This window comes from Protomyctophum parallelum (assembly GCF_964188405.1).
Source record: "Protomyctophum parallelum genome assembly, chromosome: 7".
NCBI lineage: Eukaryota > Metazoa > Chordata > Actinopteri > Myctophiformes > Myctophidae > Protomyctophum > Protomyctophum parallelum.
In genome coordinates, this window is record NC_139705.1 from 37,026,941 (window position 1) to 37,046,971 (window position 20,031).

Sequence of the window (20,031 nt, forward strand, 5' to 3'; positions counted from 1 at the left end):
ACGCCTGTTAACGAAAATATATTAGTGTGGAACTGTGGATGTAAGATTGAAGAATAATAGCAAAGGCATCCAGAAAAGCTGATGTTGACATTAATCAGCTATACAAAATAATCAAAGTACAGTTCAACAGGAGCAGTTTATCCTAGTTTCATTGACACAGCAACACAGCAAAAGAAAGCACTTTGGTATAACCTACAAAGACATTTTACCCAGCGCCTCTTAACTCTGTACACCACTTTAACCACGTTGGCTATAACAAAACACATTCATTTGATTAGTTTTATTTCAAGCATTTTTCTTCACTTACGAAGACATTGTGCAGCTGGCATGATATCATTACATTACAATTAATGTAATCATGAAATGTAGTCAAATGTTCATTTGTTTATGACAGTATCGGCTCCACATTTTTAAATGGTGTTCAAATGTAGACATGGTCATGGCGGTTATCTGTAGAGCCCAACTAATGCCAGATTTCTGGGTCTGATGTTGATCCCAATGTTGGGAGAGTCCCCCCAATTACCAATGGTTTGAACGATAGGCCTATTATTTCGCCTATAATGACATGCCCAAAATAGGGACACCAGGTTAAAGTTGGTTAAAATAAAAACAAAAAATAACATTCTGCTGCATTGTTTTACATGTGCACATAATGGCAGCGTTGTCTGTGCAGCAGAGGCAACAGTTAGATAACTGGATGTGCATATTTGTATTTTTGGAATATATAAGTTGTTTATAACCAAGTTGTTTTATAGTTCTCAAATCACCCCATGTGCCAGCAGTTTGACAGCACTGACCAAATGTTTAACTTGAAGATATTGAACATTAGATACATGAATCTCATGCTCCAGGACTAGAACCGTTTAAGGTTTCCGTTGTTTCCTTACCGTAGTCTCGAAGCAGCGCCTGAGCGGGACGCTCCGATTCTGGGCTGGTGGCCTCAGTGCTGCCCCCGCTGGTAAAACTGATGCCACTATTAGTGCGGCTGTGGCTTTTCAAGGTTGTTTGGCCCCCATCTATACTGCCCTGAAACCACAAACAGGCCAACAAACAGGCCAAATATATTTACGTCCATTTCATTGCAATTTAGGCATTCAGCAGATGCCGTTATACTGAGCAACTTATACTTTATACGCCATCGCATGATAGTGTAGAGCTTATATGTCAAACTCAAGGCCCACTTGCCAAATCAGGCCAGTGAATGAATTATCTTTGCCCGCTGGTATATTGCACGCACCACCATAATACTACAAGTCCCACAATGCACTGACTGTGAGTGCATTGGCGCATATCGAGGGCCCGCGAGCGCAAGCCCACGTCTTCACTATTCATCAGCAGCTGAAGCGTATCGCCTGCCTGTGGTCAACTTTCAGCCCCTCTCTGAATGGACTCAGGAAGTTGCAGATAGCCATAAGAAATCAATGCAACTGATTTGATTTACTTTCTCATTTTACTATATGAAAGCAGTGATTGGTGAGGATCATAGAGCAGCAAACTGAACACAATCCATGCCACCTGTTACAATAGAAACACTGTGCAGGTGCCAGAGATAAGAGACAAATGAAAGAATAAATAACCGTGGGCACACGTCAGACTAAAACAATTAATTTAAAAAATATATATATATATATTTAAAATATATATATATATATATATATATATATTTATTGTTTTGAATTCTTTTGAACAATAACGTAACTTTACATCTTGGCACAGGTAGTACCTGCTGCTTAAAACGTAACCTGACGTTCCTGGCACAGATTGGTTTATTTAATGCATTTCATTAATGCATTACAACGTACAAGATAGATCTTATACAGATACAGATTTTCTATTTTTGGCAAGTAACTGTTGTATAGAAGGTATGCGTGTGACATCATCATCAAACCAGGAAGTTATACAGGAATGCCTACTGAGTGGCTAAAAACTACTTTCTGGCCTTGACAGCCCATGCATCCAAACAGAAAAGTCATATCTAATTGCATTAAACGACATTAAACAATGTTAAACTCACTTCGCCTGTCACTTGATTTCCCATTCACTTTATGCATGCGCATATGCTCTAGTCTATTGTATAATGTCTGATTCTGATCACATGCAAATAAGAATGTGGACGCAGTCAGGCCTGAAGTCGAAATAAAATAAAAAAGTTTTCTAAATCATGACAATTTTCGGAAAGATTTGAAGCACATTTTTACGAATTTTCAAAAATAGCAGACCTACAAGCTCATGGCGCGCCACTCTGTGGCGCGCTATGAGCTTGTAGATCTGCTATTTTACAATAGCTAAATTATAACATAATGTTTAAAACACCAAAAAGGGTTCCCGCCCAAAATGGGTTAAGAAAAAAATTGGATTTGCCTACAGTCAGAACAAAACCTTAGATGAGGACTTACGGTTTCCGTTTGGGCACCTATGGACTCCAGTAGTGCAGAATCTTGCACAATATTGAGCATTGCACCTGAGGTGGTAAGAAACAAGAAAGCACAGTAAAAACACAACTAATGGACACAGGTACAACAAATGAGAGAAAGAATGAAATGAGTAAGCAGATGGCTACCAAGGATGAGCTGGGTGTTGTTGGGGTCCGTTTCAGTCTGCAGAGCTCCGATCAGGACATTGACCAGACGTAGTCTCAGGGACAGAAAGGACACAGGCTGGTCAGGACAGCCGTCCTCCTCACTGTACTTTCCCTCCAGCAGAACCTAAAACAAACACCAGGTAAATGCCCTGCCGTTAAGTAAAGGTACGCATAAGAGCCCAGACATATGTTAAAGCTACAATCTGTATGTTTTAAACCGGTGGCGAGAGGCAATTAAAAAGATGTCCATCTGTGTACTACAGTAAAGACGAAGGTGCATCGATGTGTTGTATGCTGCTTCAAATAACGTTTTTGACATTGTCAACCAGTCTTAATGCAGTAGTAGGGAGACCACCTCCAACCACTGCAAATGTTCTAGAGTCTCTAGACAGTTATTATTGTCTCCACCAGGCCGAAGGCATGGGGAGAGAGTATGTTTTGCACTCCGTCCGTCCGTGTGTCCGTCCGTGTGTGTGTGTGTGTGTGTGTGTGTCCGTCCGTTAGCAGCTAATCTCGGCCACCGTTAACCCGGTCGATGCCAAATTTTGCACACACACTCCCTGGATGCCAACGATAAACCTCTGCCCCAAACCTTCCAGAACGGCCTGTTATAGCGCCACCAGGAGGCCGCTTTGTGCAAAACAAGTTTTTGCACAGCACACCTACAGATTTTGTCCAAACATCACGCAAATTGGTACACAGTCTCTCTAGAGCCATTCAACCAAACCGGTCTTTCAGATTTCTCACACTCCATCCTGATTGGTTAAGATTGGCTTCCAAAGTTCACAGGAGTGCTCAGTTTCAAACAAAATGCTGCAAATCATGAACACATCGCGTGATTTCCGTGAAATTGTGCACCCACATTCCCACTAGACCGAGAACAAAATGCCACATGAACAATTTCAACTCAACCTCAAGGTGGTGCTATAACTGGCCAAAAAGTGTTTTTACCTCTAACTGCACGGATCTGTGGATAACCTGGTGGAGACCTGTGCCCAGAAGGGCACTTTTTCTAGTTAAGAAGTAAAGTCCTACCTCCGATTTGATGTTGCCGAAGTGGTGCGGCAGGGGCAGCATGGCCAGCAGGATGTTGATAGACGCTCTCCGTAGGTCCGTGGGGTTCAAATACATCTTGAACTTGGACAGCTCCCTGGAAAACATTTACACACGTGAAGCTTTAAATAGCACCATCCTCAAACTGTACTTGAGCCCGTGAGAACCACTAAAGCTTAAGCACATGAGCCCTACCATCACTATTCTGTGCATATTCTGTGCATTGTGATGCGTTGCTAGTTTGTACATTGGCTATTTTCACAATTGACGTACAATGAAACATGGGTTTAAGCGGTTACTTTCACTTCACAACGCTTGCCGACTAGAACCAATCTTGAAGATTGATTGTCAGCGAGCAACATATAGTAATACAGAGTATCCCGGTAACCTATACTTCAATTTAGGCATTCCTTGGCACTTCTTGAATGGAGTCCCCCCCGGGCTCTATACTAGGCCCTCTGTCTAGTTTTCACTTCACTCTAAATATCTTTGCAGAAAACGGCTGATCTCTACAGGGTGGCAACTTGACGCATTGGGAGATTGCAATTTTACCCCAGAATAGGAACACTAGGGTTCATGTGGATATCTTATGCTTAAAGGAATCTATGTACAGTATGTTCAGGTGCTCTTTGGAGAGGGTTTCAATAATACAGGACAAGACTACAAGAATTCTTTAAAAGTGCCAGTGGAGCCTGATGAAGACCTCAGGCCGAAACTCGTTTTTTTTAACCCGCTTTAAGAAAAAAGAAAGAAAATGAAATAAAGGATTTTTCTACTTCAACTGAACAGAGGTGTCTTGGATCGTCTTTAAAGTTTGCCAATATCTTCCTTCCTTCCACTGTGATATTTTACTAACTCGAAGGTATAGAACTTTTAAAGAACTCTCCTAAATCTATGGATGTGTTTTGTATTGTACCTGTCCGGTAGAATGGTCTCCAGGGCAGCAATGAAATATGGCACCACTACATTGATGCCCTTCAAGTCTGAGCAGAATAGGGAAGAAGAGTTGAGGATAATGGACGCCAGCACTGGTCTGCAGATGAAGTCAGAGATCTGGAGACCCTGAATCAGGACCATGTAGAACCTGCAACAAGACACAACCACTCCTTTAGGCCTTGTGTAAAAAGGTACATTGAAATCCAATGGATACAAATATATCACACTTTCAACTGGAAATTAATCCCCAATGTGATATTTTTGAGTTGAAGACCAGATCAATTAAAATCCGTTTGATTAATTCAAACAGCTGCCATGTCTACTGTCACACCTACGACCTCCACACGCATAGAAGTTCACACGTGCAGTGAATACTGTGAGCAAAGGATTGCAAACAATGAGCAAGGTGGTTAATAATAATTTACAATAATTTAACTAGATTTGGCAATGATTCACACAACCTTTCTCTATAAATAAAGTATTATTCTTATAATTATATTCAAGAGATGATGTGAAACAAATATTTGTATTTATTTTAAATAGAAAAACATAAAAGGCTTGACCACATTACCTGGACAGGTAGACAGGCAGAATTTCTTCCCCCGTTTTCTTGCTGCAGAAGATGCGGCAGAGCGTCCCGCAGGCTTCTGCTCTCCCTGCCTCATAGCTCTCTGGGAACTCGTTGGCATCAAACAACGGGTTGGACGCCATGGAGTCTGTGGACATCTGGGAGCCCTTCCTCCGCAGCTCCAGACCCACCTGAGTAGCAATGGCTGTGGAAAACAACACCAAAGAGTATAAAACCACATAACATGGAACTGAACTGAAGTCTGGTCGTCCTAACCATGCATGAGTAAAAGAAAATAATAAAATATCTTAACTCTTATTGTATGCACACTGCAACCAAAAACACAGTAAAAAAACATGAAATAAATTATAAATAGACCATGAAGCAGACTTAAAAAGTCACACTCAAAAACCAGGACGATTAAAAAAGAAAAAAAGGGAATTTGATGTCTGAGCACACACCAATGGCAGGCATACAAAGAAGGGACCTCTGACACAAAGACTTTGTCACAAAAGTGCTAGAGCTATCTCTGACATGATGTGTGAGAAAGTGTTGGTGGAGGAGCTTAACATGGCACTGTCATTCCAAGCTGTTAAGGACCACAATGCAAAATCCCTGTGTCAGCACCCTTACTGTAGCGACAACGACACTGTCACTCCAGCTAACGACCATTCACTTCATGCATCGAGGCACCAAACCAATTAAATCCAAAAGTAAAAAGAAATACAGATTGACAATGCATTATGATGGAACAACAAAAACAATTCATGTAATCCTCCCACCCCGCACAAACAGAAAAAAATAAGAAAAAAACAAATTGCTGACATATGGTGATGAAGGGGTTATATGGTGGTAAAGTCAGACTGGGTGACGATCAAAACGGGTGATGAGTCTGTGATCTTAAGACTCCATTCCATCACCATTTAAGTACATTGAGAGAATGCTGGTGAATGATTGGGTTGTGTACAGGTTAAAAATAATAATTAGTCCGAGTCCGAGATAAGAGTTCTCAAATTCTGCCAAAACCCGACCCTACCCGAACCAACGTTTTCGGGGTGGGCCGGAAATGTATGCTAATTAGTCGGGCCGGGTTGAACCTCGGTTGCCATGAAGAATTTCATCATGATTTCTTTTTCGCTCTTTTATTTTGTTTTCGGCCTAACATTATGCTAATTAGTCAGGCCGGGTCGAGCGCCGGCCCTTAATTTCCAGGCTCCTTACCGATGTTCTGGCCGATATCAAAGAGTGCAATATTGTAATAAATTTGAAGAAGAAGTAGGTCGGGAGTGGCTTATTGTCAGTATCAGCCGATAACACACAGGAGTCTGTCCCCATTAGAATTCAGTATTTTAGCTGTGACGTGAGTGCCCCCTGGCCCCCCTCCTGAGTTACTTCCGGGTCCTACTTTTGTGTCGCTTTTGTGTCCCCATAGAGTTATACTGTGACGCTCCGTCGGACTAAATCTGACACGAAAACAACCACTAAAGTCTCATTTTACCGCTTTCCTCGCAACAACAAAGCTGCGCTGCTCTCCCAAATCTGGCTGTGACAGGCCGTCTGCCCAACATGGAATACTATCACCATTTTATTTTATTGTGTCAACTAAATCCTCATTAATGCAAACTAGGTTCAACATACTCAAGCCTGCACATTCTAAATATGCCCCCGAAATTTTTTAACGAGCAAAAGATGTTGCCACCTTCAATAATAATGATAATAATAGTCTTTATTGTCTCCACATCATATATTTTTGTTGTCATGGACACTTGTACAAAACATTAATAATTCTACTCGAGTTGGAAGCATTAAGACCCATTTTAACCCTCAATGGCTTCCTTTCTGAAAAATAACGTCATTGTAAAAAGATTCACGCGTTTAGATATTCTATTTACAATGAGATGCGGACGGGAGCTGGTGCCACTTGGACCCGGACGTAACGTAGCACTACAAAATTACGTCAGACTTAAATACTGAATGCGCTAGACCCCTGGGCCATGGAGTCTGTCCCCGTTACAATGCTAGGGTCATGGATTGCTGAGGTGGAGCGCCACATCTACCATCAGCTCCCAGGTCTTCCCGCACGACTTGCCACAACCAAGCCGTGCTACTCATACGCTCCCGGGATCGAACCCGTGACCTTGTGGTCCAAAGGCTAGAGCTCTACCGACTGAGCTACCCAGACACTTATAAGCAAACAAATAAAAGATAAACAAATAACCTTTTGATGATGAATAAAAAACGAAATGAAATATATTATAGTACCGGTATATATTATATTAAACGTTTTTTAGTTTAATACAATCAATGAACAAAACTGAACTACTTTTTAAAGGAGATTTCCGGATTAAACATTTTCTTACCATAATCTACTGTTATAGATTATATCCAATAAGGAGCGGTAGAGTTGAAAGATTGCATACAGAGCGCACTGCGGCTGCATGCTGGGTCATACGCTAAATCGCTTATTTTGATCGCTATATTTTATTTATTTATTTATTTTTCTGTCTGTGACCAAATACGATGCAGTGTTTTGTCCCTAAGGGGCTTCTGTAAAAAGGCAAACAAGCCTATGACCCAGCGCGCATGCTCTGAGCTACGGTGCCTTCTGGATGTTTTTTATTTGTTTTCGCCTCTACCATTGGTTGTTGAATACAATAACATTGGATTATGGTAAGAAAAGCGGAATTCTCCTTTAAGTCCTATTTTTTATTATATTTTTATGTTTCACCTATAATGACATGCCCAAAATGAGGACGCCAGGATGGAAATGGTTAAACATCAGGACACATCGGGCAAATAATGGCCGATATATCAACCAGACAGATATAGCGGGTGGGCTCTAATAATAATAATAAATGAATAAATAAAATAAAATAAAATAATGGCTGCAATGGTTATGGAGAAACAAACAAAAAAGCAAGGAATTTGTCAAGAACCGACTGTGAATTAAGTGAGAGTAAAAGTCACTGTTCCTACTTACAAGATTTATAAGAAAGGAGAATTTGGATAAAAGAGGCTGCAAGATAACAAAAATAGTGGAGAGACACAAAATCAAAGCAGATCAATATTTTGGGGGGCAATTCCTATCAGACATGAATTGTTTTTTTTTCTTTTATTCTCCTCAATGGATGACCGTCAAAACGACTACAGCTGTTGAAAATAATTCAGACATGGTGAACGCATGCAAGACACTACACCAAAAGAGAAACGAAATGAACAGTGATGCCTTATTTAGACTTTGTTGCATGCCACGTCGAGCACCAAAAATAGCTGATCTACAAGCTCACAATGCTGTGACTGTGAGCTTGTAGACCGGCTATTTCTAGTGTGAAACTAAGTGTGAATCATCCTCGAGACCGTGCCAACTCCAGCAGATATGTTGTCAATTAATTTTCAATAAAGATACTCCACTATAAAGGTTATGACATAATCAATAGCATTCACTTCAAAATATGGGGGTTTTCCTAAACAACACAGTTACAGCCTATGCTAGGCATATGCATTATACACTAAAAGGTCGATTTACAGTAAATATTGGACTTATAAATTAAATTAGCTTTTCTTTTTCTTCTTTACTTAAGACTAAACTCTTATACCAGTCCACTTCTAGCCATGCCCTCCACTCTCACAAATGTCATGTGCCAAACTTCCAGCCAAAAGGCATATCCCACATAACATACAGTTTAAAAAATAATAATAAATACACACAAACTCAAAACAGAAGGTACATAATTTCACAAAAAGAAAAAACATAACCATGACGACAAAACATCCATGCATGCAACAACAATATCAGTCTAAAAATGCTGTTGCACTTGTAGCTATGAACTGCTGACCGTAGTCGACACACTGCTTACCGGTCATGCTGGGGTCTCGGCTGAGCCCACTGTGGAGCTTACAGTGCACCAGGGCGGCATCAAAGAGCCACTGGCCAAACAGGTTGAGGATGCTGTTGACCTTGGGCCTGGACGGAGCTGGGAGCGGTCTGGTCTCCCAGCTGCTCTGGCTGGGGCTGGACAACAGGGTCGGGGAGGATGTCGCCTGCTGCTGCTGCTGCTGGTGAGACACTTTGCCTGGCTGCCCACCGCTGCCCTGTAGGGGGGAGCAGGCAGAGATGGTGATCATTACCGCTGTACGTGACATGATTAATACCTTCTTTTTTATATAATGTTTTAAGTAGGGCCGGGACTAATTGCGATTAATTACGATTAATTAACTACAGAAAAATTAATGCATTAAAAACATTAACGCATTTTAATCGCACTATTTTTTTCACCGCGGAACGTTGTCACTGGACAGTTTTCAGTTATTTTCACCGCGGAACGTTGTCACTGGACAGTTTTCAGTTTTCTGCGCACCAAGTGTCCGTGTCCTCTTCAGACAATAACACCACCAGACACCGCAGACAGTTCACCAGACTGGGGGAAGCCGCTGAGATCACTTTGCTTGTCCCCGTGGATTGGAAATAGGATTTAAAAGGCTATCCGATGGTAGCGTGGATTACAGCACAGTTGTGTGCAATTATTCAATAAAGAATTATTACCCCTATTACTACAAAAACAATGTTTTATTGCTTAAACTTATGTATTCACTATTCATTGATTCACTAGACTAGTATACCAAAATCCATTTGAAAAAATTGCTTTCTCACTGTTCTCGGGTCAAATAATGATATGCGATTAAAATGCGATTAATCTAGATTAATTAATCACAAAGCCTCTGATTAATTAGATTAATTTTTTTAATCGAGTCCCAGCTCTAGTTTTAAGTGGTGGGACTGGGCAGGGACTTTACCACTGCGCCACCCGAGCGCCCCTCAGGATTATGATTATCCTCAGGATTACCTTCTGAGAAGATTAACTTGTTAAGATTACTTTTGTGTTACGGACGATTACAACCCCTTTGTGAGGAATGATCTCCTTTACAGCTCATTACGATTAAGTTTGATTAACAGAAAATCAAGAGTGCAGTCTACCGGAGACCAGTGATGTGGAGCTGGAGTAGTGAAAATAGCAGATCGATCTTATATGATATACGCATTTGCAGGCCAATAATCTCATGTCCAAAATAGGAAAGCTAAATTAAAAAATTGTTATGTTTGGTGAAGGGTTTTCTCAATACTTAACCCATGAAAAGTATTTAACTTTGTTTCCAGTAAGACTTACAGTTGAACTCTTGCTGGCGGTTTTGGTGACCACGGTATGTCGCTGCTTCCGGCTGTGAGGGGGTGTGGTGTTGTTGACGGAGGGGGGCGGAGACATGCTCAGTCTGTTGACTGGGGTGGGCGGGGCACTGTCCGCTCTGGGACGTGATATACCTATTCAGAAGAGGAACAATTAGAGACAGCTACACACTTTCACATGAATACTTCACATCAGATCAAGTAGTGAGACCTGGGCCCCTGGATGCAACATGAATTGGCTGAGACTACTTCTTCTACTTCTCTCCTCCTTTACCTGTGTATATCGTTGTGGAGTGAAATATTCTCTGGGTCTTGAACGGTTTGAAAAAAACGCTCGAAAATGCTGGCAAGGGCTGAAATAGGCGATGTGTGAACTCTGGCAGTTAATGCGTAAAATGCTATGGTGGAAAAGACTCAATAAGGTGGGGTTCGGTGGCATAATGAGTCGTGTGTGTGTGTGTGTGTGTGTGTGTGTTGATTGATTGATTGAAATATTTATTAACAGTTTGTAGAATTACAGTACACTTCAATCACAAACTCAATACAAAGACTGTTAACTGTGAGTGGACGACCTTAAGCATTACACTTTACAACAGGGTCCACATTGTTCAATTCATCAAAATTGTGTGTGTGTGTGTGTGTGTGTGTGTATGTGTGTGTGTGTGTGTGTGTGTGTTAGGGCATTAAGCAGCATTAAGACTAGTTTACTAGTAAATCCACTAGTCGACCTTGCTGGTACTAGTTGACTAGTTGAGAAGGATATATTTTTTTCCCCGATTTTGTAGGCCTCAAGATCAGGTAGATTATAGTTATAGTCACCAATGTACACCGTTTTTAAATGTACACATATTTATAAAAAAGTGCCCTAGTGTGTGTGTGTGTGTGTGTGTGTGTGTGCGTGCGTGCGTCAGCATGTCCAATGGCCCTCTAAGCTGGTGACAACAGTTAGCTCAACCTAGCCAGCCGGACGCCGTGCCCCGGGTTCGACTCCCAAGCCCGGCGGCCTTTGCCGTGTGTCACTCCCCATCTCTCTCCCCCTTTCCTGTCTGACTACTGTTCTCTATCAACAAAGGCATACAAAGCCCAAAAACAGATCTTTAAAAAAAGCTGGTGAGAACAGAAGTGACAGCTCTGTCCTACTGGGAATGTCACTCTGTCTGATTTATCCAACATTAATTAATAATTATATTTGAATAAACCAAATCCACCGAAACTGAGGTTACCCACGGCAACGGCGGCTAAAACTGCAATCCATGCATCTCTATTACGCATGCACTCACTTACCCAGGAAGGCATCGACAAGGCAGCTGATGCCCCTCATGGCCCTGAAGAAGATCTGGGGCAGTTGCTTCAGGCAGGGATGAAGCACTACTTCTTGAGGTATGCCACTAGAATTTAAAAACTGCTCCTGGAACTTTGGCGTGGTGCTCACTATCCCTGGGTTGCTCAGGTCCACCGGGTTGCTATGGGAACCACAGAGGGTCAATATGATCGAAGCATACATGAGCCTACCGTAATACTTAATTCATACTCTACGTGGTGTCTAATTCTTACTATATTTTACAATTTGAAGTTATTTGAAAATGTTTGATCCCTAAAATAGGAACATCAGTTGTTTAACTGGCACATGTTTTTTTATGTTCTATTATCCAATTGGCCCCGCTGGTGCAACATGTCCATCCTCACTCTGAAAAACGGTGATCTAATAGTACATCGGCATGCCACTTGTCAATGTCAAGGAGAACAGACTTTCAAGCTCGAAGATCAGCTCAAACAGCAGCAGGCGGTGTCTGTGTTACCTGAGCATGTGGAGGAAGCGGTACCAGGTCTGTGAAACACAGTCGTTGTCCATCTCCACGGGGATTAGACTTGCATCCTCATCCGGGACTTTGAAAGGAGGGAAGGAGGGGCCGTGGGTGAAGCGTAACAGTCTGGAATAATACAAAATATCATATAATCAAAAAAATATGACATTTAGTACATATCGCATTAATAAAGAGTCGACAAAAACTCTTACTGTAGGAAGAGTTAGTTGGTGGAGGTACTACCGGCAGTAGTACCTCCACTACCGGCACTGTGGTCAAGACATTTGGTGCTGATCAGTCAAGCAGTTTGCACAATTAGCTCAAGACAAGACACAAAGACCAGACCTCTTATAGAAGGGTAGCCTCCTGCAAAGCCTGGCAGTAGAAATGCCGTTTATGTAATAATGACTGCAGGCTATATATTTATATACAGTACTGAGTTTTAAAATAATAATGAATTATTATAATTACTTGTTTTAAGTGATTGATCACCCAGCACAAGCTGTATCCAAATAGTGTATCCTACATTTTACAAGAACATCAGATACATGTCAGCCGATGCTCAAATTAAACAAAATATTTGGTGACTTATTTACCTGGAGGTTAGGGCACATGCCACTCTGCTCCACTGCTCCACCACTGGTGGGTGGTGTCTCCAGTTAGCCAGCATCTCCCGTGCCGTCTTCCAGTAGGGTGGTGTGGGGAAGCAGCGAGCACATGACAGCAGCCACACCTCAAACAGCACTGCCATCAGTTTCTCTGCCAGTTTCTCAGCCACCCCAACTGGGCACACAGGGGAGAACGTTACAGTTATTGGCATATAAAATAAACCTGAGCGTGGACATACTTTGCATTCACTTGTGATGTGATATAAATCTTCTAATCTGATTTTAAGAGGTGTAGAAAACATGACAGCTTTTTTTCCTACCAGTTGGTGTGTACCTTTACCTCTGCTTTCAGATGAAAGGTTTTCATTACTTTTGCACTATAATAAAGAGACTTTTGTGTTCAATGCCAATTCAGATTATGGAGAGTTGATATTTTGTATAGAAAATATTGTGAAAAACAATTAATTAGATTCAAGTTAATATTTGATAGTTATAGAGCACAGAAGTCCTGACATAACTCGCTCATCCCTTCGATTCCCCTGGTTCACGGAAGTAATTTCTCTATGGAGAATAACATGGGCTCATCTTAAAATCGTGTTGTGGTAAAAATAAACAAGCTGTCTCTGCGTTATTGTCATGGAGGTGTCTCTGTATCGTTTGCAACAGTCAGTCACTCATGTGACTGTTTCTAGCGAAAATGTAACTAATTCAGTAGCAGTAACATTAGCGTTTTCTCACAGTCAGTTGATTCTTAATATCCATATGAGTGAAACGGCTGGGGTGACATGTTTATTTTTCAAACACAGTTCTTATATGAGGCGATCTAAAATCCCCCTATGGGGATTATAATGCAAAAAAAAAGTACACAAACCTGTGGATTTGCGCCCTCTACCGATATTGACGTCAGACTTCGGTGCTCTATTTGACTTAACTTAAATAGCTGATCTACAAGCTCACAACACATCACACGTTATGAGCTTGTAGATCAGCTTTTTTCCTTTCTTGCCACGGGCAAGAATCGTGACACATCTGCTGCATTAATTGCCAATACCTTTGTCGTAAGAAAAAAGTCAAATAATATCCGAGCTCAATTCTGTGAACTGAAAACGGGTTAAAAATATATTAGTCAGTGGGTTACAGATCAATAAGTATAGGGTCATGGCGAGCTTACCCCCAATAGTGGGTGGGGCCAGCAGCGTGTCATTGACACGGAGCAGGAAGAGAAGCAGCACTTCCCAGGTCTCCCTCTCCATATTGACAGACTCCCGGGCCAGCTTCTGGACCGCGGTCAGAACCTGCTGGCACAGTCTGATGTGGTTCAGACTGTGCTGTTCAGGCCTGGAAGGGAAGACATTAGGAGTTATAGATCTAAGGTGTAAAAAATGTATAATCATCTTATACTGAAAAGTGGTCTGGAACACCTTGAGGAAGACAGCATAGCTGTCGAAACATTGGGTTTTTTTTTTTTCTTCGTTCCCTCTCCTCCTCAACACCTTGAACGCCGGTTACCATAGTAGGTACTAGTGCCAGTGAAATGTGCGAGATAAGCAGATAAGAAGTCGTTTGAACCAAAAGTAAGTCAGCCATTCCATGATCACAGCTGTGTGCTGACGCTCAGATCATTGTTATTGTTAGCGCAACCTTGAATTAATGTTTATTAAGCTCTGAACATCATACTTTAATTATGTTTTTTTATTTTGCATGCACGTAAGCAAAAAGTGGCTACTTTGATGTTTCCACTAGCAATTTGGATAACAGAACAATTTCACATTTGAAAGTTTGCCTGCCTGTCCCGAGGCAGTGAGTGACCCTTTGTGGCAAGGCGAGACTTGGGAACCATCAATAGGACCCTGCTGGATGATCGCAGGCAGCGGCCTGGATGATCGCAGGCAGATCACAGATATACGCAGGAGCCTGACCGTTTAGGCTTTAAAGGGCTTAACCCATTCTGACCTGAGATCAGATTCACACGAGGTTTCCACTGGACACACACTGGTCCGATTAACCCATTCTGACCTGAGATCAGATTCTAAAAATGTCAGTCGTTCTTCGATTTTTCAAAAAATAGCAGACCTACAAGCTCGTATCGCGCCACTCGGTGGCGCGATATGAGCTTGTAGATCTGCTATTTTTCAATAGCTAAAGCATAACATGATGCTGACACGAAAATGGGTGCCCGTTCAGAATGGGTTAAGGGCTTTAAAAACAGGCAGTAAAATCTTAAAATCAATTTTACTTTATTTTGAGTTTTTCAGATCTTGAATAGGGACACTAAGGTTAATGTAGTTAATGAAAAATATAAGCAAACCCGTGCAAATCATACCTGGGTAGGAAGACATTGTAGAGATGTTTAAGGATGGTCTGGATGTACAGATTGGGCTCCCTGACCACAGGCTGAGGCATGGAGTCCCTGGGTGACACCAGGGCCATCATCCAGTCTGTGTAAACATCCACACACAGTTTGACAGTATCCCCATCTAGGGGAAGGCTTAGACCATAACTCAGCACTTCCATGGTCCACTTTACCTGGGTGGGGGGAACACAATGAAGCCATTTTGAGTAGAGAAGGTATTATGTTGCGTTATTTTAGTTGCCCATGAGGCAAAGTTCTGGAAGAGTCTGCGGTTTGGATTCCAAAACTGCAAGATAACAAGATTAAATTCCAAACGTTAACGGCATTTCAAGAGTATCTAACTTGTCGTGGCTTATTTGGCAGAAACATCAATAGTCACGTGGGACATAGGCTGGACAAGAACTGCTACTGAAAATATCCAAGCGGAAGTACAGGAAGTGCCGCCCTAAAGTCCTAAAGGAAGTTATGTTAATACTGTGCAGAACTATTCTGTTAGGATTCCTAGGTCATGAAAACGTGTCATGATAGGTTAAAAAAAAAACAGCTTCCAGGGGAAGTATATACAAGGGAAGTCCCACCCCATTGACACCTTTTGCTGTAGTTCTATCCCAGGCTTTCTCCTGGTGAGATGAGATAAGCAGTGTTGTTCAAGTTACTTTTAAAAAGTAAAGAATTATAGTTATAGTTCCTTATCTAAAAAAGTAATTTGATACTTTACTAGTTATGAAAGTAACTACTTTCGAGTTACTTTACTTTAAAAAATAATAATATAAAAAACGATTTAAAAGAAGGTTTTTTGTTCTGTCGCACAGTAAGAGAAAAGACAACTCCCTCCTAACATTATGAAATGTAGTGGAACAATAAAACATGTTCAGAAATTTTGACAGGCATCTTTATTGTAGCCTCAACTTGCCTTCATTTTGTTTTTATAATAATCAAATACAAAATGAGTCCATATATCTGCAGTGATAGAGAGATATTCTAATTCATCAAATGTATTTTTGAGCTCATCTTCCATTTTAGAATATTCACTGTTCAGGTATTTGGAAAATGTATTTCTGCACATTGGCCCTGCTTTCACTGGTATTTTGCTGACCAAGGAACAGACTCCACCGTTGAGAGGGGAAGCATTTCCTCAACAACATAGGCTACCTAGCAATCATTTTATCAAGTTGACTCTTGGTGACATGCTACTGTGGCGATTTAAAATCGATATTTCCAACCCACAAACCATCCGATCTTGCTGTTATCCGCATTTGCCATTGTAGCGTGTGGTAATAATGTTCGTTCTACCGGCGTTTTCTGTGTATGCGTTACAAGGGTTTGTGTGTCTGTGTCATAGACTGTAGGTCTGTGTTTACCTACAGGCATAAGAAAAGACCCGCCCCACTCTGTCAGACTGTCTCTGATTGGCTTACCCTGAAAGCTGGCCCTACGTTAGCCAATCAATGACATGTTAGGGTGTGAAGCCATGTGGGCTCAGAGGCTAGTATGAGAGGCAGAGCACAAACGAAACTGTCAACACAGAGAGCGCTCTCTCTCAGCAGCAGTCAGCACTGAGACGCCTGTATGACAGTCTGACTCACGGAGCTGCATGGCGAGACTTTTCACTTGGATCACAGAAGTTGACATAATAACGCCATAACGCGGTTAACACACGCACAGTAACTATAACGCCGTTATGGAATGGGGAAATGTAAAGCGTTAGGTTACAAGTTATTGCAAATAGTAGTTTCGTTATGTAACGTAACGTGATGTAAGGGCGTTGGAGATAAGGGATAAGAAACGATGATAGGCAGGACATGTGGAATGGAATTTAATTTGAATGTTCAAAAGTGGGCATATCATAAACATGGAGAATGAGTGACAGATGAGGATCCATTGAATATTATTGGTTGAAATTGGTTGGTTGTACACAAACACTACTCACATCAGGGTTCCCACACATTTTTACCAATGAATTTCCAAAACCGTTCCAGAATATTTAACCTAATTTCCAGGCCTATATATATAACAATCAATCAGCGCAATAATGAGTCTCTTAATCCTATTTGAAATTCCCAAAGACAGGTAGTGTAGCAAAAATAAAGCATAGAATGGTATAATTCCAGTCCAAATTTCGTGCCACATCTTTTGCTACACCACCTATCCCAAGGCACAGGATTATGCTGCAGCACGATGAGCTTGTAGATCTGTTTTTTTGTCACGTCCATAACACATTAGGCTGCAATCAGGCAGCCCGAAAAACTCCTTATGTTACATATTTTGTGTAATGTTATACATGTTTAGGAAAATGCTTTTTACTAACACAAGTTTGATACAAGAATATTTGACTTGTGACTTATGACTTGTGTTTAATGATAGGCCAACCAAAATATAATTTGACATTCAGCAACTTCTTTAATTTAACTTAAGATGTAAAAAGCATTACAGTTCCGTTACGAATTTCTTGTTGTCTTGTAACCAAATTATATCAAAGTATTGACTGAGTATTGATAACGACACGTATCGATAAGCATTATCGACAAGGGACGGGTATGATCACTTTCAATGAAAATGTACTAAAATGAATCCCCATCACTCTAGTGTTAATGAGTCCTCTCTCTGTCTTACCTCCTTGTCCGTCTTGAGGATGTTCTCCGTGGCCACAGGACTGACGGCTGTCCCCAGGGGTTTGACCACGGCGTTGGCCACCTCCATGCCCACTCCGTCCGGATACGTGTGCAGAACACTGAGGTGGCCCTGGTCACTCTGCACCACCAGGTGCAGCGAGCGCCACTCAGAGTACATGATGATGGTGTGACGATGATGGTCTACTCACACCACCTGCCTCCACCTGCAGTGCACACACAGGTCAATGATGAAGATCCATCCATCCCACTCACAACAACTGCACACGGAGATCAATCTAGCACCATCTATGATTGTCTGTGACAATGTGACGCATCGCTAGGGCTGGGCCAGATATCATAAGCACAAAACCAACTACCTTGATATATCAATATTATTGATATATGACAATAAATAAATATATTTATTGTCATTTATTGTTCAAAAAACAGACAACATATAAGACAAGGGTTGTGAGCTTGTAGATCTGCTATTTTCATTCTGTATTTGGACATTTTTTTAGTATAAAATAAGGCTTCAGTGTTTCAGTTCAGGAAAAGACAACAATTATGCCATTTCACAATATTACTATATCCAAAATCCCAGATAAATAGTCTTGTATCACGATATTGATATAATATCCATATATTGCCCAAACCTATCACTTTATCACTTGTCATCATGAGCAACAACTAGCCTTGGATCTAGAATACTATCATAGATGCATTTTATAGAGTCAGTGTTACATTAATCTATGATAGTCTTGATCCAAAGCTAAGCAACAACGACGGGTGAGGTGAGGTCAGAGATGGACAAAGAACACAAGAGACTGCACAGAGACTATACATACAGTGTTTCTATATCTGCTGCTATTTCAATCTGATTGTATTGCTATTGTCTTTTTAAGTATTCGTAACCATGCACACATAATGTGACATTGCTTTAATTATATTATAAATATCTGACTTGTTTCCTTTCTCCATTATTTACCACTTTTCTTTCTTAAATTTGTGTGAGCTAAGAAATTCATCCACCAATAGTTGAAAAGTTGAATGTGTCAAGTCAATGCACTTTATGTCACTTCATCAGTGCACTCAAAGTCACTACATGCAGTCAATGCATGATGCATTATGACATTCATCTGGCAAGTCTGTGCTCTCCTCGCTTTACTTAATGAGGTGCAGGAAGCATCTTGCAGCAGCTGATCAACCAGGAAACGTTCATAAAAGTAGCAAGTAGAACATTAACATTGACCCCATGTACAGTCCAAATGTAGCTAACGAACGCAGCTAGGCTTAGTTTGCCACTGACTGGATCAACCACACAATGAAAGAAGTATAATAGCAATGACAATGTAACACAAAACATGTCTCATTCCTTCCAGCTGCGTCGTATTTCAGTGTTGCTAGAGGTTAGTTAGCTACTAGCGTTAGCTTCCACTGGTTGTCATTCGTTCGTGCTATAGCTACGTTAGCAACCAGGCTAGCTGTGTGTGTACTGTGTATGAGATGTAGACAGAGATGTGGTGTTTTTACCTGGACGGACTGGAGCTGTTGACATAACAGGTGTGTGATATTCGTTATTAATGGCTCGCTTGTTACGCCGCGTACAAGTTTACATCCAGACGGCCTCCATCTTCTTCAACAAGGAGCAGCAGAGCGACTGACTGGCTGTCTGACTGTCAAACACCGCACACACACACACACACACACACACACATCAGCTACTGATCAAAACACCTCCTCCTCCCTCCGTCAGTGCGCTTCAAAGTAAAAGTTTGGTCACAAAACGTCAACAAAAAAAGCAATAACATTGTGAAAGAACAACAATATGTTTATTTTTATTACTAGTCTATAATAAAGACGAATCATTGTTGGGAGAAAAAAAATGCATTGTGGTGTAGCCCCTTATTTGCAGTTGCACATAATTATACCGTAATATATTTTGTCGTATTTACAAATCAATTTATGTACTTATTTTAAAGGCAGATGATAGTTAATTATTCTTTTCTCAATAGTCTATAAATGTTAAGCTGTACTGTACACTCCAATAACTTTTTGTCTTATTTTTTTTAATCATAAAGAAGCATAAAGAAAGAATGACGAGAATCAATAAATCATAGGCGTAAATAGCCCTAGAACGGCTCTTGTTGTTACATACAGTATGTGAAATACTGTACATACTGTATGTAACAACAAGAGCCGTTCTAGGGCTAAGGCGTAAACTATGGGCGTAAATCTTAGAGTATTAATATTATATTATATTAATATATACTCTAAGGCTTAAATGCGTAAAGTAACAACAAAATGGGACACTGGCGCTATTTTTGCACATG

General features: G+C 41.0%; 1 protein-coding gene across 7 annotated transcripts in view; it reads right to left on the minus strand.

The window, feature by feature from the left end:
- The window catches only part of ralgapb (Ral GTPase activating protein non-catalytic subunit beta), a 31,933-nt gene extending 12,559 nt beyond the window's left edge, over window positions 1-19,374 (minus strand). For 4 of the 7 annotated variants that reach the window (XM_083769624.1, XM_083769623.1, XM_083769622.1 and 1 more), the window contains exons 1-15: window positions 19,232-19,374; window positions 17,700-17,922; window positions 15,057-15,259; window positions 13,905-14,071; window positions 12,722-12,908; window positions 12,120-12,251; window positions 11,605-11,783; window positions 10,304-10,455; window positions 8,996-9,230; window positions 5,142-5,343; window positions 4,551-4,718; window positions 3,617-3,731; window positions 2,561-2,705; window positions 2,397-2,461; window positions 888-1,026 (exon numbers count right to left, since the gene is read on the minus strand). In XM_083769624.1, coding sequence (XP_083625750.1) covers window positions 888-1,026; window positions 2,397-2,461; window positions 2,561-2,705; window positions 3,617-3,731; window positions 4,551-4,718; window positions 5,142-5,343; window positions 8,996-9,230; window positions 10,304-10,455; window positions 11,605-11,783; window positions 12,120-12,251; window positions 12,722-12,908; window positions 13,905-14,071; window positions 15,057-15,259; window positions 17,700-17,876 — 2,266 coding nt within the window. In that variant the 5' untranslated portion in view covers window positions 17,877-17,922; window positions 19,232-19,374. Of the gene's footprint in view, window positions 1-860; window positions 1,027-2,396; window positions 2,462-2,560; window positions 2,706-3,616; window positions 3,732-4,550; window positions 4,719-5,141; window positions 5,344-8,995; window positions 9,231-10,303; window positions 10,456-11,604; window positions 11,784-12,119; window positions 12,252-12,721; window positions 12,909-13,904; window positions 14,072-15,056; window positions 15,260-17,699; window positions 17,923-19,231 lie in introns of all 7 variants that reach the window. The other 3 variants (XM_083769619.1, XM_083769620.1, XM_083769618.1) reach the window with 1 other exon arrangement.
- Between the last annotated feature and the right edge of the window lie 657 nt (window positions 19,375-20,031).